Source organism: Aythya ferina (genome assembly GCF_964211825.1).
Source record: "Aythya ferina genome assembly, chromosome: 3".
Lineage (NCBI taxonomy): Eukaryota > Metazoa > Chordata > Aves > Anseriformes > Anatidae > Aythya > Aythya ferina.
Window position 1 is genome coordinate 94,264,004 of NC_140298.1, and position 24,076 is coordinate 94,288,079.

The window sequence follows — 24,076 nt, forward strand, 5'->3', positions numbered from 1 at the left end:
GACTGAAAGTTACAGGAGACGTTTTTGTGACTGTTTTTGTGACGTTTTTGTTAAACCTGAATATAAATGGATTTCTTCAAATTTTGAGACACAGATGGTTGAGCAGTGCATCATTGGTTTTTAAAATAAGACTGAACAACACAGGGTTCACTTCATATTTCCTGTATAAAGAAATTATTTTATCCAACACTGATAAACGGATTCTCAATGCTAATCTCAGAAATTTGAACTTTTTCCTCTTAACAGTTTGAAGATTAAGAATATTAATACACTTACACTACTCTCAAAATACCTACATAGATATACTAAACTCTTCAAATTGCTATACTGATACAGGAGATCCTTCTGATTAGCGAACTACCCAAATTTCCACTTTTTGTTTCTGTTGTATTTTGTCCAAGGGCTGATTTAGTAATGAAATAGCATTTAATTGCAAAATAAGAAGGATTTATTTTTATTTTTATTTTTGTTTTTGTTTTTATTTTTATTTTGGCTTTGTGCAAATCCTAAAGAAAGAGAAAATGTCTAGTGTAATAATTGTTTAAAATCTCTAAAACTCTATCCAATATAACTGCACACCAAAGATTCTTGCTCTTCTGATCATGTCAGAAATTTGAATTTCTAAATTTGGTGCCTTTGTTCTCAATCAATCGTGGTCAAAACTGGAACTGAGTTCAGTGTAACCAGTATTTCATTCCTGATACTATTTGTTATGTGAGTTACATTTAGCAGGAAGTCAGAAAAAAATCAAACTAATCAAATTCAAAATCAAATTAATTAATCAGATGCTATCATAACTGGTTAATACATACGCTGCTTATGGTAATAGTAGTACAACAAATACCAGTCCATTACTTTGTGCTGACCAGAATCTGATCATTACAAAGATTGAACAAAGACAACCAATCACTAATAAATAGAAGCTTAAATCTAGAAAAGCAACTCAGCTATAGGGAGAAATCCAGAACTCATTGCCACAAAGTGGGATCCAGAGTGGTGGGTTAGCGCCCGTGACTCCCAGTACAGTGCATGGGGAGAATAGGGCACTTCAGGTATTGCCTAGAGACAATGAATAGGAAACAGAGATGATGAGAGGGGTTGTATGTTCTCTCTTGAGAACTTTGCTTCAGCCCCAAACAATTTTTTTTTTTCTCCACTGGGCATTCATACCACAGAACATTGTCTAAAATGGTGGTTTTCACATTGACAAGGCTCACTCGTTTCTTTCAGAAGCATCTCAGAGGAGAAAGAATAACCAGTTTCAACAACAACATACTGGTCAAGACAAAAGCCTGGGTAGTCAGAATTTAATTCCCCTACATACTGAGAGTGGCTGTAATCATAAACTCTCCCTCTACCCCACAAAGTGCTCTGACATCAAACTACAGGCAGCCTACCTGTACATACTACCTCACAAATACCCCATTAGGTACTTGTAGAGCAACCTTGTGTACAAAACTCCCACATATGTGCTTTCTTTCATCACAACTCTCTGAATGTATCCAAGTGGATTCCTTTTTTTCCTTTCTGTCAGATGAATCCAGATCCCCAGGATGGCTTTCAAAGTTTGCCACTGCTAGGCATGTTGAAAGGCCAGAATCATGCCAATACAGCGTTTATACCCGTCATGTGAGTCTACAGATATAGTAAATGTGCAGCTCAGGACAGATCTGTGAATCTACACAAATGAAAGAGAGTAGAGAGTACTTTTTTTTTTTTTTTTTTTTTTTTTTTTTTAATGCTTGTGAAAGTTTTAATATGTGTTAATAAATATAAAAATCTTTTGTATGCTCAACTACAAAATTCCATAATTTATTGTAGGTTTTCTGATATATATTTTATTATCGCATATGTACAACAGGCTGGCTTTCAAGAATAGCCTTAAAAAGCATGAGCAATGGAGTAGTTCATCTGTGACTTTTATAATGGACCATAAATGTTTCAGAAGAATGGTCTGGCGAGGGACTTCTTGACTCATGTTTTGTTCTGCAGGGTCTGAAAATAAAGAATGTGCATGTATTTAACAATAAACTATACAGCTTTGTTTTGAACTGTGGTTTAATTGAAATCAGTGGCAAAATTCCCCTCCTTTTATGATGAACACTGTGGTATAAAGTAATTCCCTTCACCATTATTAATGTGCTGTTCTTTCTTCCATCCCCTGTATTCTTTAAATCTGAGTTTTATTTATATGCTGATATTCCTGTAACTGCAAGCCTAAAGAGAAATCCTCTGTGCCCATATATCCTTGACTTGCCTTTTGCATTTTTCTGCATGATTCGTCTTTGATCTGCCTCTAAATTTAATAATGAAATTCGACTCAATATCCCTCCCACTATATATGGCTCCTGCTACATCATGTTCTGTTACCTATCATCTGACAGTGTAATTCTTGAATTCTGGCCATTTAATTTGGTCCAAGAAAATGTATCATTTAAGAAAAGGCCACGTTCATTTGACTAAGTGAATGCACATTTCTGTTTTCTTACTGAGCACTGGCATATGGGCAGTTTTTTATACTGTGTGTGGGAATGTTTACAGAATCCTATCAGCAAAAATGGTATTTGGCAAGAATATTAACTTCAATAGCAGCATTCACTGTTTGGTTTTTAAATATGTTATAATACTGAATATTCTCATTTCCTTTCTGCATTACCTCTGCCTGCTACAGAGCTAGAAAGGTAGCCTTGCAGAATTTTTGAATTCAGATTTCACCTTCTCCTGCCTTGGGACAGGAAATGAAACCTCCTAAAGCCTGGGATCTCTGTATGAATGGAGGGCATTGTAGATATGCATCATATTTCACTTCTTCCTGCTGACACCCACAATGTCAGTTCTTTCCATCACTGGGACATGCTGAACTGTTTTTAAAGACAATCACAGTGCCAACCTTTCAACTAAATCAAAACATTTTATTTTCTGCTTTTCCAGTTTCCTAGAACCAAAGATTAATACTCCTATCAAATTACCTGATCTTTAGGAGAGTCAACAGGACTATTCCTAGGATGAGAACTATGCAGGAGGAATAGGCAATAATGTAGACTGTTTCACCTATAAGCCAAAACCAGAAAGCAGACAAGAAACATTTACTTCTGTGACAAGAATCAGGTTTGAGATCTGAATTGGAATACATACATGTACATATGCACACTAAATTAGCAATCAATTCTGATGCCAATAATTAAAAGGAGGAAAAAAGCCTGGGTGGTATGCCGAAGGTAGGAATTACTCTTCCTTCATCAGCTGGTGCAAAATCATTTTCAGACTCCTCTTAGTAAATACCAGCTCCATGTGTAGTGATACACTTCATATGTGTACCACTACCTTTTACTGTACCCCAGGGAAACTGCAACAGCTTGTTACTCTGATTTATGTTTTGGAGTATTTTCCCTGTTGATTTTGAGGTGTTAATTTTATTCGATGTATTGAAAGAAATCTGGCTCTTACATATCTGCTAGGTTTCTTTTTCTTTTCCACATATTACCATAATTGCAGTGTGAAGCAATAGTCAATCTAGAATCAAATTAATGTGAAATGGGATCTAGCATTGTGTTTCTGGGCCTCGTGCCCATGGAGTTTCCTCTTTCTCTTAGGCTGCTCACCAAGAAGTCACTTAGGCAGTTTACATGCTAAAAATTCCAGCTGTTGAACAACTGGGAATTGTTTCAACTTTTGTTTCCCAAATGAGGGGAAACTTGTTTTTGCTGGTGGAAGAAATGTAGGAGTTTTGATCAAATATTCTGAAGAAAAAAAAATGGTCTTGGTACAAAACATCAGCCCAGAACTTGGCATCAAAGGGTACAGAAATTAGGACTCAAAATCAGAGCCACAAGAATAAAGAATGAAAATTTTTACTTACTTACTTTTACTTTACTTACTAAGTAAGGTTTTCCACCTTACTTAGTCAGGGAAACACCCACCAAGGAAGAGGCAGACTCTCAGCCCCATCACTTACCTGAGGTGGGAGAAGGTCAAATTCTGGTCTCTGAATCAATTGTGATTATTATGTAGTACGTGTGTGTTTGTGCATACACACACACAAGCTATTGAAAAATACTTAATGTGGTGAATATTTGATGGAAGAGGGTGTATTTTGGTCCCAGTGCAGGACTGCTAATACCATATGTTCAAAGATGGTGTCCCTCCTCTCAAGTTATGACAGCTCTTTAAAGTGATAACTTTTAGGAAAAGAATAATTTTTAGTATTTCTTTGCAATTTTTGATCTTCATTGTGCACTGAAGTCAATTTTTAAAACTTCCTATAACTGCAGGGGCTGTATATATATATATACATGCATATATATATATATGACACTTCAGACAAATAGAAGTTTTCACAGTACCTCCCTTACCATGAGGATTGATAAATTATTCTGAAGAACAGTCATGGATGGTAAAAATGGAATAATCAAATTTTACCAAAATATTTTTTATTTAAGAATTTTGAAAAAATATTGCATTCTGATTAAATAAAACAATCTAAAATGATCAAATGAAACCCAAATGTTCTTTTTTGTGTGTAATTTTTACAAAAAAGATATATTTTTGGTGAACTACTTTCTTGTAAAAGAGATGTTGATTATATTTTCAGTTCTGTGGGGAACACGTGAAAGTTGTTAATAATGAGATCATGCTAGAAGCCATATATTTTCTCCTGCCTTCTGAGAAATTAGAGAATTTGCAAGGCTGTGAGAGGGCACAGTTTGGTGACTGAAGGGCTAATTCTTCATTTCATATTTTCATTTTATATATTCTTTGTGGCTAAAGTACTTGAATGTGCCTATTTACGTTTCCTTAAAAAGTTGGGGTGTCTGTTTCTTGATCATAGAATCATAGAATCATAGAATCATAGAATCATAGAATCATAGAATGTCCTGGATTGAAAGATCATCTAGTTTCAACTCCCCTACTCTGGGCAGGGTTGCCAACCACTAGAACAGGCTGCCCAGAGCCGCATCCAGAAAGAAGAGCTCATCCTGACCTTTTTTAAAAATTCGAGAAACAGTTATATTAATTTTCACTATTAATCTATATCCATCCAGTTGTTGAAATGTGAAATACTGATAGTGATGTTAATAAATATAAATACAAAATTTTGTCTCTGTTCATCCCAAGTCCCAACCATGAAAACCAGAATACACATGTAAATTCTTATATGACATAACAGTCTCTTATGTCTGACCCCATTTTGATCACTGTATACAAGTTATTGATCATCTGAGTATGATCTAAAAAAGAATGTTTTAAGGCTTAAAAAGCAGTACCTTAAGCAATAAAAACTGAAATTAAGCACATTTGTAGTTATGGGTTTGTAAACAACTTAAGCTCTCATACTGTGCTCCCATTCACATTTAGCAGGCATCACAATGATTGAATACATGATTAAAAATTAGAATATTTTCCCACTCTTAGCAGAACTGGTTTAAAAAAAAAAAAAAAAAGCGTACCTAGGTACTTATATCATTACTCTTGAGAAGCAGCCGTCTCTGTTTTTTGGTTCTTTTCTGCACTGAGGTGCCAATGAGCAAACCTCTTTTGGGTTCTCTGACCAGGTGGAGAAAAGGATACAAATATCTGTGTGCCTTGTGAGGAGTGAAAGGCACAAATAATGTGTAAAGACTTCCAGTAGAACCAGATAAAATGCGAGATGTTTCTATCTCCGTATACCAGAGAGTGAATTGACACCAGTGGAGAGCAGACATTTCCATTGCAAAGGTGCAAGGCTGTACTGGGCTGTACTGTCCTGTGGAGGTGTTTCATGCTCATGAGAAGCTAGGGGACCAACCTAGGGACAAGTCTATGGCAAAGCCAACATGACTGTGTGACAAATGTCTAACCCTTTCTTGGATAGGCTGTGAACCTCAGGGACACAACCAATGGAGCAGTAGGTACCAGTGAAACACTAGATGAAGCAGTGTATATAGACATACAAACATTTCCAATGACAAAGTTTTGATAAAGGATAGCTGTGCGCCCAGCAACTGGAACAATTAGTGGTATCAGTCTTGTGGAAATCTACCTGTATATGTAGTGAGATGGCTGTGAATATTGATCAGATAGATGAATTTTGGATTGTGCTCAAAAGTTTCTTGGCTACCTGCAGCTTCTCACAGGCTTTTTCTACATTTATAAAACAATGAGATCGACAATGTTTCATACTTTACAAATTAAAGTTGCTGGAGCTGAACTAATCTCAGTTCCCACAGAAGCTGGTATAATTATAGATAAACATTGCCAATTACTTGTTTATCTAGATTCTCAGCACAGCAAAACTGCTCAGTAGAAAATATATGATAACTCTATAATTTAAGAGGAAAATAACATGAATTCCAAGAGTTTTGGGTCAAGCCCAATTTTATTGTATCTCACAAGAACCAGATAAGAGTGCTGTATACCTAACTTCTTCCAGCCAAAAAATACTTTAGCTCCAAAGCTCTACACTGATGAAAGTAAGTGCTTATCTTCACACATGATTCATTTTTCAAATTAAAGTGTAAGAAGCAATCTTTTCAATTATTTGAATCTGTAAAATCATAGCAATGATTTGCATAGAATGAAGTCAAAACTAGGCTGGAAGTACATAACTAGGTAGGCAATAAAAATATTTTCTGAAATTTGGAGAACATTTTTAGTTTATCACATTATTATTATTATTATTATTTATTATATTTTATAAAATGACATAAAATTCTGGCCCCATCTGAACTTCCAGAAAAAGTCTCATTAACTTTTGTATGATCAGGATTCTGCCCACATCACACCTTGTTAACCAGGCCATATCAATTGACAGACATCTATGTTGTGTTGTTATGTACCCTCCTGGGTATGTGAACAAGAATAAATCCAGTTAAGACTGTTAATCAGCCCTCTTTTTATATTGCAAGCCAAAGGCCAAGGGCAGAGGACTTTATCTTTTACATCTTCTTTTCAGGATAGCCTGTGGTTCAATATTACTGGCATGAACCAGTTACTTGTGTGGTTGATTTCACTGAATCAAATGGAGCCCCTTTACAATGGTAAAGCAGAAATGATACCTCTCCTCTCTCCATGTGCCAGCTGCGCCAATGCTTCCCAAAGCAATTAAGTGCTTTTGTTACCTAATCTTGTATTTGAATGTATTTAGGAGGCTAAGGTCTTTGAGATACATCATGCCATGATGTAAAAAGTTAGCAGGCATCAGATGCTCTGCAGCAACACTTTATGCATACTCAATGAGTCCACAACAAGTGGTTATCTCTTGTGTACAGAGTTGGGCATTTGAACTACTTTTGACCCAAGGTATTTGGCTACTACATTCACACCAAAATGTCTGTGTTTACACCAGAAGCTGGAATAGTATTTCCCTGCTGAAAAGGATTATATTTATTAGCATATATATTTGAATATGTTTATATTTATTATTTATTATGAAACACTCCTTTTATAAAAACAATCCTATTCAGTGATTTGCAGTACTTTCTTCAAAGTTTTTGAACTTTTTAGGAACCCTGTTTTTTGAATTAAAAAATTTAGAGACTGATGACTCATCTGTAGATGGTCATTAATACGAATTTGTGAAAAAAACTTTTATTTTAGGCAAACTAAGCAAAGGATTCTTCTGAGATTTTAAGGTAGGGACAGCACATCAGCAAATGTTATCTCCAGCTTTCCAAGTTCAGCAAATATCCTTAAACATCTCCAGACACACAAAAGGCCATATTTGACAACTTAACCATTTTGCCTCTGCACCATGGGATTCTTCTTGGGATTTGATTTCAGTAAAAATAAATATTTTGTGAAGATGATAACTCCCTTTGCAGCCAGAGTAATGCACATTTGCTAGCATACGAATCCAGGATTCTGGGTTAGATTTTTGGCAGTGGTATTTATGAAACAATTTGCAATATGGTTTTTATCATCAGGTAAATATCCTGAATCAGATTCTTCTCCTTGACCTGACTTCCTATGAGACATTAATAGGTTAGAGAGTTCCCAGCTAGAGTACATGACAGGTCCAATAGGATGAATATTTTATTGTATGGTTTAGGCTGGTCAGCATTCTTTGTGTTTTTCTAAGACCATCCAAAATTCTGTTAGAGTTCAAGGATGGGTTCTTGGAAAGCATTCAGATTTCAGTGGGAGCAGAATTAACTGGGTGCAGCCTGCTTTTTGCAAGCATTTATCCAAATATTTGAGAGAAATGCATACTGCATTTTACCTAATGAAAGGTTCTGCAGTTAGAACTAGTCACTGAGGTGAAATAGCTCCCATTTTACTTTTTCCCACTTAGAGCAGAATTTCTTCCATTATAACTTGTATTATTTAACCACTAAAGTCTAGTTCCAACTACAAATTCAGGCTTCCCTTTAGTTGGCAAAGAGACTCCAACACTTCTAGCATACAGCAAAGATGCTAAAATTAATGCTAAAATTACATTTGAATGCTCAATTATTCATGATATACGTCTCAGGAATCCTATTCCTACCAATCTATATTTATATGTCCTATGTTCCCTACTTCAGCAATAGCTGAAGGATGGTGACAGAATATCCTTCTTTTTGTACTGCATGCAGAACTTGAATTACTTTTTAACTGTTGAAGGTGTTCAGTATTAGCATTACTGAGAACTACAGAACTATTTTGTGGTAATATCTGAAGTATCGGTGCTCTGCCCTGTACAATGTAGAGAACGTCACTCTCATTAGAGTCAATATTTGTGCATTAAGCTTTTTAGTGTTCTCGCTCTGTAATGAGGTCCTTCAAAAGAAAATATAAAACTCATATTCTTTCAACCATGAGACAATTTGTATATTAATTCAATATCCTTCAACTTTATGTCACTTACTTGCTCACTGTAAATGCATGCAAATAAAACCAGATGCAGCTCTTCAACCCTTGGGATATCACAATCCACAATTGCATGCCCTTCTGTTGCATGAGAAAGTAATATCTGATGGAGTGTAACACAAGATGCTTCTCAGATCACTTACTGTGTCTCCCTAATTTTGTTGTTTTAACTAGTATGGCACATATAGGCAAGAGAATCACGAGAGAAGTAGGTGTGACATCAAAGATAATCATTTATACTACACATTATGACTACTACTCTCTAATGACTGTATGGAGAATCAGACACTGGCGGGCTTAATAGCTTAATTTTCCACAATTATAATATAGTGATTGTGAGCCATCTATTTCAAAACCACTTATCATAGAAATTGGTTCAGTCTCATTATCTTTATTTTGTGGTTACATAAGCTAAGGCAAGCAACTAGAGGTTTTTCCACATTATGCTGAATGGGGGAACAACAGGTAAGGCTCACTTTCCTGAACCCACCCAAGAGACCCAACCTTTTGTCTTCTCTATCACACACGTGGGAAATTTCAAGAGTACTTTTATTAAAATCATGAAGTGATTTGCCCAGACTCACCATTCATTGAAGAAGAATGTAGCTGTGCTCTGGAAAGCTTTTCTCCTGGTACTTCTGTATTCACCCAATGAAAACCTTTCTTCTTAATTGAAATTTGACCTGAATATTGGCAAAACATCCATTTTAAATATTATTTTTAAAAAATAATTTATGTGAATATTATTGCTTGACATTTTCATAAGAATTTATAAAGGCAGCTATGTAAAAAATTTACTTATTGATACTCAGTAAACCAGGTGAATGAATGAATGTTAATTCTTCCTTTTTAATCTCAAGTATATCTCCCCTGTAGTTTATTTTATGGGGGAGAAGTGCACTTCAAAGAAACATATTCTTTGCCTCAAACCAACTTAAATTATCTTTCACAGAAACAAATTTAGAAATTTCTCACCAGTTCTAGATCCCTATTGCTAGTTCTCGGTATTTGCCCATTCAAATTTCAGTGTTAAAAATCCTTATCACCAGAACAGTAAAAAGTATCTAAAGTTCATTTCCAGGCCAAACAAATAGGTTTGTAGAAGGGGTTGGATGAGGTCTGGAATAGACTCAATATCTCATAGCTACCATAAAGACAACCACATTTAACACAGCAAATTACAATCAAAACCGTAATCATATCTCTCTTCAGTTTAGTTGCATTACTACTATGCATCTAAAAAAGAAAAAAAGGACCAAAACAAGCAAGTTTCAAATCACTGTGCAACTGTTCTGTATAGTAGATGCCAATCTTTTATTTAGCCAAAGGCTCTGGATCCCCAGTCTGTTTTTGATTGACTAGCAGGAACTTCATTGCGCCACAGGAGCAAGCAAGCTTCTGTTCTTCAATCCCAATTAGGTTAGGGAAGTTTCCATCACAAAAAACCCTTTTATCCTGAGACTGCTTCAGGGAATGGCAAAAGCTGATGAGCAATTATTTGATTATTATAATGTGAGGGTCATCTTTTTGCTTTATAGGTAAAGAATAACTAACAGAGTGATGTGATCAGTCATTTGGACTATTAGATACAGCTGTAAAGCAAACAAACAAATAAATAACATTCATCAGCAAACTCACTGCCAGTACAGTCTCAAATCTAACAGTGTTATGGTATTGCTTTGTCAGGGGAGCTAGTACTTAATTTTAAATTTTTTCTCAGGCTGAATTTTAGTACTGATTATCTAACCTTAAGGGCAATGTTTCTGCAACATGATTTTAATTTCTGGGTAGACTTTGAGTGACAAGAAAAAATTATACCATTATCAGTGGCAATTTTTTGACCACTAAAACTCAAGAATTAGCTAATTCATTCAATGAAATGCGTGCATGCAATTAATATGTTTTTAAAAGACATCCCATCAGACAGAACTATGAAATAATTAATCCTTTTCATTGAAATCTTTGGGAATAATTACTTCTCCCTAGGTAGCTTGCAAATATATAATTACAAGAAAGTGACTGGCATAGGGTGCACTGTTCAATTGAGTTAATCCTAGTGTTTTTACTTAAGGCTAGATCCTGAAGCCTCCATTCACAGTCTTAGCAGCTTTGAGAGTCCAAGTCTTGGTTGTGGATGTGGCCTCACAGTTCTTTCCCAGATAGCTAGTTTGCAATTATTTCCGTGGTGCCGGGAATACAGCTAGAGATAGTATATACATGTACATGTATTTAAATTCAAGGTGAATGAAATTAAAAGATTCCAACAGTATTTTGGATATAAGAAGTTTAAACTGTTTCCTCTTAACTGTGTAGGTCTACATGATCCTCTACCAACATATACAAAGAAAAACAAATGAATTCCTCTCCTGGAAAATGGAAATTAATGCATTGCCTTCCATGGCTTGTTTTCTAACACAAGCAAGACCTGTGCTCAGAAGTAAAAGCTAGAAAACTCTTGGTTCAATTTTTTATTCTTTCTCATTACTGTTAAGAAACTGTGAAAATAGAAGACTACTAATTTCAATATTTTTATGATTTTTCACAACACAGCTAACCTGTGCCTAAAATGCCAATCATTTTTAAGGTTAGCATTTATTAGATAGCTTCCTAAATATATGTCAGCCAGCTTACAGTTTAAGAAATACTAATATTTATACTCCAAGAGGAGAAGAAAAGGAAGAGAAAATAACATAATATATATCATATGTACCAATATGTACCATGTTATTGATACAGACACTACACAAAGGTACAACATTAAGCAAATGGCAGAAAGGCCTTGAAACTTGCCTGATCTGCATAATATTATACACCCCATAAATTATTCTTTTATTGTTATTCCAGCCAGAAAATTAATGTAGTCAGATATGTAGCCAATTTATTGATTTACTGCTAGTATAAAGTATCTCTCAAAATCAGAGAAAAAACTGCACATGCAATTTGTGTTTCCGTTTGGATTAAAACCCCACAGATATCAATCTTGGTGATATCAATGGACTTATAGTAAATATATGCTAAAGATTTGCTGCAAACCAGCAATTTAATTTAAACTTTTAAACTGATTATACTTCAATGTGTCATGTGTTACTCACGTAGCTCACTGAAGCAGGTTGTGCTGTGAAGCATATGATGGAAGAGCTTGCACAGTGGCTGTTCTGCTGGAGGTGAATTCTGGCAGGTGCACTCCACATGCAGCATTGTGCCCCAGTTGCTAATGTAGGCTGCTTTGCACTCAGCATTTGCAGAACAGGGCATGTCATCCTTAATTAAAGTTTCAAGACAAGCTTCATCATCATAGCATTTTTTGGTCACATGTCTCCAACATTTTGACTGAAAAGTTTTATATTTTTTCCTGGCAGAAGAAAAGGAAGTATACAAACAAAAAAAAGATTTCACAAAAAGGCAGTTAAAAATGATCATAAAAAGACAGTTTATTCTCAAGGTATCATTTCAGTCTTAAAAATCACAATATTTGGTAATACCTGGCATAATTTGGCTCTGATTTGCACCTAATCAGTTTCAGTGAAACTGCAAATTTGTAATTTGAGAAAACAGTTGGCTTTAGTCAAAAAGTTTTTGAGAAAAAACAACTGTACCCCAAATCAGCACCTGTATACACTTTCCCAGGGTCCAGCAAAAATTATTGTGAATACCAACAGTCTCAGATTGTCAGAGAAGAGATGTGGACAGAGGAATAAGTCCAGTCATCATCATGAAAAAAAAAAGAGGCACCTTTCTAGTGGGTAAGCTTGTTGGATAGCATGGTAGGAAGAGTGGATATTCAATGTAATTAAAATAAAAAAATCCACATCCAGTGCTAAAAAACAACTTACCAGCCAAACAAAAACCCCAGACAGAATGCTAACAAAATATGGCCAATGATGTAGAAGAATTTCATTGCATATATTAAACTTTAAAAATTAATTTACAATGGAGATAAGTTATGTGAAGAATTAATTTGTTTCCCAGCTCAATAATCTTAAATGATTTCAGTTTGTTTGCTATTAGGTGGAATAAAATTAGCCTTTAATGTACTAGGTATGACAATAGAAAGGATCTATTAAAGGCTAACTAAAAAATCTGTAGATATTGATTGGAAACCAGTTTATCACTTGCATTAAAGATTAGCGGACAAGAGTAATAAATTGTTGTTGCATATTGTTCAGTAATATATTAAGATAATTTTTCTTAATCATAGGTTAGCATTAGGCTGCTAATCAATTGTTCATATTGTATAGTTCTTACAAGCAAGTGACATGGAAAAATGTGGAGTGTTACAATGCCAGATAGGACCTTATTGTAAATATTTTCATTATACAAAGAAAGGCTTCAAAGCAGATGCCACCTCTGTACTAATGGAATTATTTTTGTTCACCTCCTGATTTATAGATATGTCTAGCCATAATTCACAGAATAATTTTGCTAATTATGTTCACTTATTGTCAATGCCAGGAAACATTAATGCTCTGAAAATAATGGGTAATTCAGCAAGTTTCCATTATGATATTACATGTGTACACATGCACATGCACAGACTTACATTTGTAGCCCAATTCTTCTTGACATAAAAGGGGCAATTCCCACTGACGTCAATCTGAATAGCCTGCACAGAACTGAAAGCATCTCTTGGTCTCCTGCTTTGTTTACTGAAAGTTAATTTGAGCACAGCTTTGAGGTAAAAATCAGGTCTAAACCACAAGGGAACCAGGGACTACACTGAAAATCAAAGTGAGCCAATTGACCATCCCCAAATGGTGGCAATTAAGAAGTGTGAGCATAGGCTAATCCTTTCGTATATTTTCTAAAACAAAATAAAATCTGAAACTGTGTTACTCTTCATTACTTTGGTAGTCTGTGAATGTTTCATGGCAGCTTTTTTCACATTTCAGCATGTCTGAGAAGAAAAGAATAAGATGAAAGTTTTGTGAAGGGGCAAGTGGCACAGTGCTTCAATACAAAGGGTCAGAAGATAAGGTGGAAGAGGTAATTACTTTAACCAAACAAACTTCTCCTAGCCTGCTGCATAATTTGTGTAAACAGCTAGAGGGCAAATCTGCAGACTGGCAGGTGTTATCTGAAGAAAGTGCTAATGAAAATACCTCACAGCACAGTTTGTCCAGTTGAAATGGACAAATGAAATGTTAAGAGTCATGGAACTGGCAGAAGAAAAGGCTGCACTAGGTCCCAGACCTATCAGAAAATGAATGTTTTAGTTTACTTGTGGAATTAATGCATTTGACGCACCAGACATCTATGATAGATAGCCAGGTGGAACCTTGTAGTCACTTTTCAGACCGGATTTCAAAGAATTGCTGTCTGCATCATAACCTAACTTTCTGCCTGGGAAAATTGGGTAAAATGACCTAATAAAACCTAATAATGTGTTATATAAACCTAGTAATATGTTCTCTACCCACATTTGGTTCATCTACATATTTTAAATATTCTGTGTGGTTTTTGTATGTGGTTGTTTGCCCAGAGAGGTTGTAGGTGTCCCATCCCAGGGGGTGTTCAAGACCAGATTAGGTCTTGATGAGGCCCTGAGCAGACTGATCTAGTGGGTGGCATCCCTGCTCAGGGCAGGGGGGTTGGAACTAGATGATCTTTGAGGTCCCTTCCAACCTAAGCCATTCTTTGATTATATCTCTTTCATGAGATGTTTTAAAGGCCCCTTCTGGGTGAGTTCGTGTGAAGAGGTTCTCTAGATACCCATGTGTTTGAATGGACATAGGGAGAAAAAGCACTTGCTGAAAAGGTGGAGTATGAAGGTTTTCTAAGTGCTGATAAGCTCTAGAGAGCTGTTCAACTTGCAAGAATCAGCAGTGCATGCTGGCAAAGAGTCTCTGCTGTACTACCCAAAGACTGGCTTATAAGTCAGTGCAACATTACTTTTATAAGCCTACAGCTGAAGTTGGCCATGAGCATACAGTTGAAGTTGCACTAACCACTATGAGGGAAGGTGTGAGTGTGTGAACAAACTCTGTGAGGGAACAAACGAATGTGTGGTGTAAATGCCTTCTGCTGTTGATAACATTTGGAGTTAATCAAAAATAACAGCATAAAGAACAGAAGATGTTCTAAGAAGTACTGACTGTGACCTCTGTCCTCTTAATTTTATCCCATATCAAAGAAAAGGGACTTTGCAACAAACCCTTATCTTACAACATTCCTTTTGCACCTGAATAGTTTGGAGTAGTGCTATAAGGTGATTATCAGATCTTGTGCAAAAAATAAATAAAAAAATGACCACACCAAAAATTGTGTTCTAAAACTGACATCTAACTAACATGTCATGATCAAAGATTAAAGATGGTAAACTTTCTGCTGTTTCTATCCATGAAATATGGCTTTTTGAAATGTTAAACACAAAAGATGATATAGAATGGATACAGTGCAGAAAATAATTTTGCTATAGATGAGAAATATGGCACATGTAAAAAAATATTTGATCAAAAAATTATTCTCAGTCGTATGGCTAGGCAAAACTTAGGAAAAGTAACATTTTTTCTACTTACCTGCAGAATTCATTTTCCTCACACATGTGAATTACATTTAGGCATGATGGGTGAGGAACTGCAGTAACTGCACAGAGCTTGCCATGAAGAAGTTCTTTGGCTCTGTGGCAGGATTCATCAGGCTGGATACAGTCACAAAATATCATCATTTGGGCAACTTCCAAAGGCATGTTGTGATAGAAGAACCTGATGGCTGCTTGACATTCTTCCGTGTTGCACTTCTTACTTACTGAGCAGACCTTAAGGTACAGGGACAACTGTTTGTTACATACTTCATCTTCAACACAGTCCTTGTTCACATCCAAACAGGTTCTGTTTGCTGTGTGTGCTAAAAAGAATAATGATTTTTAAAATGAAATCACAAGAAAACTTTTCTCAAGTGACAACTGGTGATCAAGTGAATTGATTATCCTGCCTGTTATATTCCTATTAAAAACAAGTTTGACTCCCAAAAGCTCTGAGACAGCTCTTCCAGCACTGCCTCTTTTAAGTCCATTCTTTAGCCTTCATATTCCTCTCTTCTACTGCTTGGCCCTCATAGGTAACCCCCCTGCAAGTTTCTGCCCTTGCCAGATGGTGAGGAAGAAGAAAGTGAGAAATGGAGAAATGGAAATTTCTTCATAGAAAGTAAGGTTTCTGGGAGCTAGTGGTTAGTGGATACTTGAACTACTTGAAACTGCTGACATCTCCCACTGGGCTACAAAACAACCAGTGGAGAAGAGAATACTCTGTTTTTTAAAGCTAGTTCAGTTTTTTTTTTTTTTTTTTTTTTTTTTTGATTTTTTTTTTTTTCTCCCAGCCTATGCTATACACCTTCCAAAAAGATCTAGATATTTCTGACCTTAAAATGTGGTTACCTTTTGGAGTAAGTTTTCCCTCTATATCAGGAATGGTATTTTTACCTATAATTTTTGGATTTTTTTCTATAGAGTAGTTTAACTACGTAGGGTTCTATTGTTTCCCTTCTGTTCAGTAGCTTAAATGAAACTATTCATTTTAATCTGGAGATACAGTGTATATTATGTGAAAAGAGAACTGAAACTAGTTACTAGGATATATAAATAAATTCAGAATTACCTTTTTTGGAGAGAGCAGATAAACTCCACTGTAATTTTGTTTCCATACTAATATTTTCTAGAACAAAAAATATGTGGATATAAGCATGTGCAATGATAAATCATGTCTCAGCTTAGTTCTCAACTTTAAATTATTGACTGTGTTGCTGGCCTAGTGCTGGTAGTAAAAATAAACAAGATAAAACAAATCAGCTTGATCAAATAGGAACTGTCAGCTTGTTAAACTCTAAAAGCACTGTTAAATATATTCACAGATTTTGGGGTGAAAACGCAGTTTCTCAATTGCTGTTGATAACATTCTCTACATAATTATACATCTTGTGAACAGAAGAAGAGTTTTAGAGCTGCTCAGCACAGAGTAAAATCAGATCAGGGTTACTGTAAATAAATAAAGGCCAGAGGCCTTAACATGTTCATCAGTACATACAGTTTTTAAAACTCAAAAGGTTTGTCAAGTGTTAAAGTAAATGCAGGCAGAGAATTCTTATTATTAGAAAACTGTTCTTTTTTATTATTATTTTTGTTTTTAGTTATAGTGAAGTACTGAAAGGGACTGATTAAGATCAGGTTTTGAAAGATTAACACATTGAAGGAAAATAGAATTTGCACTTAGGCTATTGTTTTGCTATCAGATTATTCATTTGCATCTAAATAACCTCTTAAAACTATCTTGTTTCTAAGGTTAAACTGCAAACAACTAAGAGATTTATTTATTTATTTATTTATTTATTTTTCACAGATGTGCTCATAATAATGCACATATGAAAGGACTCAGATTCTTGGAATAGCACTAACCTGTGTCAGTGTCCTGACTTTTATCATCATCATCATCATCATCTTCAACATCATTTTCATTAACTGCTGAAACTTGGTTCTCTTGAGAGTATTGTAAACAAGGGTTGTTAAATATTCCCTTCCATATTTTAAGGCATCTTATTTGAAGTGGCTCTGGGCACTTGCACTCTCCTAGCACTGTTTTCTTCAGTTCTTTCCATGCCGACAAGCATTCCTGGCCACCTGTTGGGAGCCTGCATTCTTCTGCCTCTGCCTGGCATGCTCGCTGGAAACTCTTATACACTAAAAAACAGTATGGGTCTTCTTGACAGCGTTGTTTTGCAATGCTGCAGTCATTCCCTATTTCATCTGCGTATCTTTGGTTTTGGTGGTTTCTGTCTTGCCTAAAATTCAGCTCAGCATCAGATTTTGAGGAAGTTTTCAAATACTCTGTCCAAATAGGTAAAAAAAAAAATAGAAAAAAAAAATAGAAAAAAAAAAAAAAAAAGAGAGAGAGACAGGTATCATAAGGAAGTTAGAAATTCATCGCTGGTCAGCTCATAAAAACCTGCAGGAAAATGAGTTAAATGTCCCTAGTCATGACATAACTAAATTCAGCTGTATGTATATATACACAATTTTAGCCACCAAGATTGGACATAAAATGGATTATCATTTCAATTCACTGCATAATCTCTGAGGAGAGAATAGCAGTTCCAGAGCGTGGTTCATTCATTGCCTAAACTAGTTATTCAAGACAGGAAGAATTACTCCTGAAAGGATCTACCAACACCATGAGCTGTCCTTTGTATGTAAAACCCATACTAGTGTAACTCCATTCAAGTTTTTTGCTATACCAGTAAGAAATGTAACCTCATTTAATGGAAAATTTTTCTTTTTCATAATTAAAACTTTATGTTTAATTAGTTACCTTTGTCAGTACTGCATTGCTTCCCAAGCAAAGCTGTGACGCTACAGGAATCATCTCTAGTGCAGACACAGTTCTTAAATTCTGGGTATTCATCAGCCAGGACCTGGATGATTCTATTACAGCCACTAGTGTCTTCTGCCTTGCATCTATTACCTAGAACTCACATTTAAAATTATAATGTTGTTAATGTTTATGAACGCTTAAGGGATGTGGTTACATAAAACAATTCAATTGAAGCACAAAAATAATGTGTTTTGCCAAGAGAAGATGGTTCGAGCCTAGTTTTGTTTGAAAACCAATCATAATTTACAAATTTTAAATAATATTCTGAGTGATGTAATAAAGTTGTGGGTACAATATTCCCTTGTATTCAATCTGACCTATTACCAGAATATCTGTTCATGTTCATGTTTCCAAAGCACATAAAATGTTAAAATGATTACTTCTGTCAGGAATTAAACAGAATTAGTGTACTTTTGTCTTATAGGAGAGTTCATTTAAGGGACCATATTCACCGGAGTCCACAGAGAGGTAAGCCAGGAGACACCATTGTGCTGGATTGCAATGACAGCAATACCTGCAAGGAAGGGGAATAGAGGAGCAGAATAGTTGGGATCTGAGACCACTTCTACAGAGCATGTGAGACAAAATATATCAATCACCCCTCTGTTTATGGACTAAATGGTTTTCATTATTGCTTAAGATTGTTACACATTTCTTAAGAAAGTTACATAAGAAGCAGTTTATTACCATTTAAGTAAGTTTTATAATGTGAAAGTCATGGTCTACTTTGTCAAAGTAGGTACACAGTTCCCCAGACCAACACATTTTCCTCTCATGAATATTAATCATCTCACAACATGGAAGATAAGAAATACGTGGCTCACAAGAGGCACGTATTCAGGCAAGTCATGGGGTGGCACAAGGATTTGTTTTAATCTATTAAATGCATATGCTACTGTCTCTGCCCTGTCAACAGTGATGCCTTGGTTCCTGCCTTGCTGCTTCCCAGGTGGGCAGTGTGGAGTACCAGCGCTCCAGGAAAACTGCAACACTCACAGCCATGTGTCACCACTGCCACTGACAAGTTTTAATGGGATTACAGCTTTAATGTCATTTATATATCGTTGACAGGAATATCAGTGGAAGGCAGTCAAGATGAAGGCCTGCAAGAGGAAAGAGTGCACTTTGCCTGTGCCTGAAGGAATGAGGATAAACTACGCCATAGTGCACATCCCCATCCTACTACTCCCAAATCCTTTTACAAACAGTACCTCTGTTGCCCTTTTTCCAGTTGGTGTTGCTGACTAAGGAGACTTTGGGTTTGAAAATATGCACTGCTCCAGGGGCATGTCACAGTTCAGCAAGGAATCACAACTCCCAGTCTCTGCTCCCACTTCACCTCCTGCTTCAGTAAGGGAGGAAGTCATAGTGCCTGGGATTGCTTGTATATGTCCATCCCATCTCATTGTTTCTTCTGAATTTTTAGGAATATGACCCTCACCTTTACTCTCACATTTCCTTCTCTTCCTAGTAGCCAAGAAGCTCAGAAGGTCTAATAAGAGCTATTGAAGGTCATGGACATAGGACACTCCCTGACAGTAAAGATAGGATGGAAAATATGTGGTGACATGGAGACTATGGATGCCCATGAATGTAGGTGGAGGAATATTCTACTGTGTATTTTATCCAATGACTAAAGAATAATAAGAGAATTTCAGGAAACAATTTCAGGAGGAAAAGTTTCAGGGGTAGGAAAAACAGTGATGATGAGGAGGGGCTTGTGTAAAAATTAACTAATTTACAAAATTTATGACTGTCTTCTTCATGGTCTTAGGGACACTTCAAGGTTAGAGGTGGGCAGAGATGAGAAAATAAGAAACATAAATCCCAGTATATTTTATGCAGGTACCCCAGTCTTACTTAGCTTATCTACCTTTATGGTACCAACCACACTACCAGTGTATTGTCCTATGAACATACTGATCAGTTACAGCAGCTGACAACCAGGGGGTGGGATGTAGGTAGTGGGACTATGAACTTACAAAGGGCATAGACAGAATCAGGAAGCTCGTCAGATATATAGGGTTCCCTTGCCTGGCCTCTTGAAAGCTGTGTAGAAATAACCTATTATCAGTATTGGTCTGTTTGTACACTGTGTTGATTCAGCTGTGATGAAGAGTAGAAAATATTTTATTGCTGGTTTTCAATTATTTTGCTTTGTTATTCATTAGTTCTAGGTAATATATTTTAGCTTATACATATGCTACCAAGGTATTTACAAAAAATGTTCTCTGACCTAATGCTTAGCAGCTATTCTTCATTATTTGATTTATTTATATGTACACAATTTAGGTACATGTGACCACATAGAGAAGCGTACACAGAGTAGAAGCTGACACATCCACAGTGATAATGTCTCTTCTTGCACAGTCAGCTCTGAAGTCATCTCAGTAGGAACTGCATCTGAAGAGTGCAAAGGAAAATACAGTGTTTTCCCTTCTATCACTGGTGAGACTGCATCTGGAGTGCTGTGTGGAATACTGGACTCCTGAGTACCAGACAGACATGGGCATACTGGAGCGGGCCCTACGAAGTGCCACAAATATGATGAAGAGACTGGAACACCTGCCTTATGCACAGAGACTGAGAGAGCTGGGATTATTCATCCTGAAGGAAAGAAAATGATACACATATTCATGTGTATAAATACCTGATGGGAGGGTAATAAAGAAGGAAGGACCAGACTCCTTAGTGGTGTCCTCTGACAGAACAAGAGGTACAAACACAAGTACATAGAAGCTGCCCAGAAAGATAGTGGAGCAACATCTTTGGAGATATTCAAAATCCATCTGGAAACAGTCCTGTAAGATCTCCTGTAGTTGACCCTGCTTGAGTAGGGGGGATAGGACTAGATCTCCAGTGGTCCCTTCCAACCTCTGTAATTCTGTTACTCTAAGAAAAGTAAACCAGTAAACCTACTTCCATATCTAATTCAAAATGTGGTACCTTACTTGATTTTTTTCTTTTGAACCCAGATGTTTCCAATTCTGAAACATTAACTACTGGTTAAATCAGGGCTCAAAAGTTTATATTTTTGTTCAGTGAAATAAAAGAATAAAAACCACAAACACGACAAACTCCAAACCTTAAAAATCTTCATTCTGCTATGCTGAAATATTTTTGACATTTTCAAAGCAAAAAATATTGATTCCATAAAAATTAAATATTTTAACCTTTTTCAATCTGACATGTCTACTGTCTTGTAGACATTTTGATCTTTTTTTTTTTTTTTTTTCTTCACTGTATATCATGGCATAGAAAAGGAAATGGCAGAAGGGCAGATCTCAGAAGGCCATAAACTGAGATTCTGAAAAGGCTGCTGTAGTAGAGGAGCAGTGATGGACAGTTTGACTGAGTAAGGAGTCACTTAGGCAATTGTCTAGAGAGTGTCCCCTGTCCTGTTCTGAAGAGCAAAAGATGTAGACCATGATAATGCACACATTTAACTTGGAGTTTACTGCCTGAGAGTCTGAACTATTGAACTTGTACCACAGAGCAGGAGCATTATTATCATTTGTAGTTAGATTTTGATAAAGAAACTAGCAAAAAAGAACTTTTATCTTGTCACCTCCAAATACTACGTTTATGCTCAACTCTAACGGGGCCTTTTCCACACACATAACTCACTCCATGAAATTTTTTATTTTGCATATGTAGAGTACATTTGACTGATAATATAATGTTGTTCTTAGTAATAATGCTGCTGGTAGGTTTTCTATTATTGTTCCAGTGAACTTTCATAGAGGTACCATCAGCTGTCTGACTGTGGGTCCACACCCTTTGGTACATAATAACCACATTTAGAAAAATTTGCCCTAGACATAACAGGCTATTTGAGTGCTCTGCAATGCTGGAGAGTCTTTGCTAAATGCTATTGTCATAACAAAATATACAGATGCAAAACCAAACAAAGAATCACAGGAGAGTTTATTTTCAGAAGGTTTCCGTGATCCAGTTATATGTCATTAGTATTAGTGAATAAGAAATGTGCTTTAGTGAGAGAAATAGCATACTATGGGACAATGCAACAAATCTAAAGGGGAATCCACAGAACTTATTATACTGGCTCACTTCACCTGGTGGCAGGGTATGATGAAGGCTACAGTAGAAATCCTGAACTTTATGTCAAGTAGTCTTTGCACTAATGCTTTTGTGCATGATGTGAGAGATAAAAATTCAGCTTCTAATTTGTGGAGAGGTTTGGGGCTAGACAGTTTATCTTTAGCTCACTGTGTTGAGCCTGGAAGTACTGCATATTCCAATATTTTTCTTCAAATACCAATTTTTGAAACTGCTCCACTTCATATAAAATATTTAAAAACTCAATAGAGCATGAGCTGAAACCCAGTTCCTTTGGGAACTGTTGTAACCATTAGGATATCATGTATTTTTCATTTACTCTGTCTGTTCTTAAAAGTATTAAGCCATTCTATGCAAAGCAGATACATATCTGGAACAGGACACACTAAGAAGGAACCTCAGATAATTTTCTGCTCTAATTATTTTAAATATTGCCTTGTGACCTGGGACACCTGGGTTCAAATCTCTGCAACATATCAGACAGCCAGAGCCATTCAGGCAGCTCCTACTGCAGGTGAATATTCCAGCAATGGGCTGTTGAGCGTGAAGCCAGGCAGTGCTTTCTGCTGCCTGGCTTCACACACAGACCAAATGTGAGACTGCGCTCTTAACTCCTGACAGGGTGACATTCACTTCATGAATCCTGCTGAAATTCAGAACAGAGTATGGTGTCAGGACATGGCAGGTTTTGTTCAAGCAATGTCAATATAAGGAGAAGGAGGGTTTCCATGGAGATTTAAATACCTCAGTAATTCCCAGTGACTGAGAATGTGCCTTACAGAATTAAGTTGATAGAAATAGCAGTTACGTACCTAAATCTCTTTGGTTGCATTTATGAATAGGGCCAAGGCACTGACTAGGCTAATGGCAAGTGACTGTGTATAGATTGCTGCACTTTAGCATGGTAAAGTCCAGTCTGTGAAGATAGCATGGGCCTGGAATTGCTACCAAGGTGCAGTTTTGTGCAGCCAACCTAGGGGTAAGAAAATTAGCTATATGTGCACATGCTGTCACATGGCAGTTGGAATTAAGGCCAGAAAATAGTCCCTGACCCATTTTATTTACTTATACTGATGTAACCTTGGCAGATCTAGGCCCTTGACATTTATAAGTTAACAGAGAAGTCATCCTAGTGACATTACCATGTTGTACTGCCACTCTTTTTCTCTCTTCCATATTTACATTATCTAACAAATGAATACTTAACATTTAATTGCACGGTCTTTGGAACTTTATATTTAAATCTAAATTTAAAGAAGGGAAGACATTGTGACTGATACCCAATGACTTTTATGTGGTTTGTTCAAGAAGACTCTAGGCCTTTGGAGAAATGAACATTTTCATCTGAAGTACAACAAAGATTAAGATGAGTTTCAGGTCAAACATAATACCTGGTCTTCCCCAACTTAGAACATAATTATACTTTACTTGGAAATGATGCACCAGTCATTGGAAGTACAACAAACAGAGACAGAGACTATTTTTCTGCTTCGTTTTCTTTTTAAGGATCTGTTTAACAATTCAAGGAGGATTAGTCACATTCATAACCTGCAGTTTATTGTATCATCACTCCTTGGAAATGACTCTGATATGTAGGTACTATTCACTGAAAAAATGCAGTATGCCCCCCTACAACGCAACTTTCTTTGAGGAATGCTTTATTTGATCTGTTTCTTATCATAATATAGCATTAAAAGAAATAATTCTAAGTAAATACTATTTTTCTTTTTTTTTTCTTTTTTCTTTTTTCTTTTTTTTTTTGGGGGGGCTATTGTATTAAATGAACTCCGAATTACAGAAAGCAAGGTTGG

The 24,076-nt window shown here is 36.1% G+C and overlaps 1 protein-coding gene across 5 annotated transcripts in view; it reads right to left on the reverse strand.

The window, feature by feature from the left end:
- The window catches only part of GFRAL (GDNF family receptor alpha like), a 39,905-nt gene that overhangs the window by 12,055 nt on the left and 3,774 nt on the right, over nucleotides 1-24,076 (reverse strand). Inside the window, exons 3-10 of one of the 5 annotated variants that reach the window (XM_084515681.1) lie at nucleotides 18,123-18,281; nucleotides 17,213-17,641; nucleotides 16,419-16,475; nucleotides 15,342-15,669; nucleotides 11,919-12,178; nucleotides 9,411-9,509; nucleotides 2,970-3,051; nucleotides 448-1,059 (exon numbers count right to left, since the gene is read on the reverse strand). In XM_084515681.1, coding sequence (XP_084371807.1) covers nucleotides 1,002-1,059; nucleotides 2,970-3,051; nucleotides 9,411-9,509; nucleotides 11,919-12,178; nucleotides 15,342-15,669; nucleotides 16,419-16,475; nucleotides 17,213-17,641; nucleotides 18,123-18,281 — 1,472 coding nt within the window. In that variant the 3' untranslated portion in view covers nucleotides 448-1,001. Of the gene's footprint in view, nucleotides 1-447; nucleotides 1,060-1,724; nucleotides 1,996-2,969; nucleotides 3,052-9,410; nucleotides 9,510-11,918; nucleotides 12,179-15,341; nucleotides 15,670-16,418; nucleotides 16,476-17,212; nucleotides 17,642-18,122; nucleotides 18,282-24,076 lie in introns of those variants that run through there. The other 4 variants (XM_084515680.1, XM_084515678.1, XM_084515679.1 and 1 more) reach the window with 4 other exon arrangements.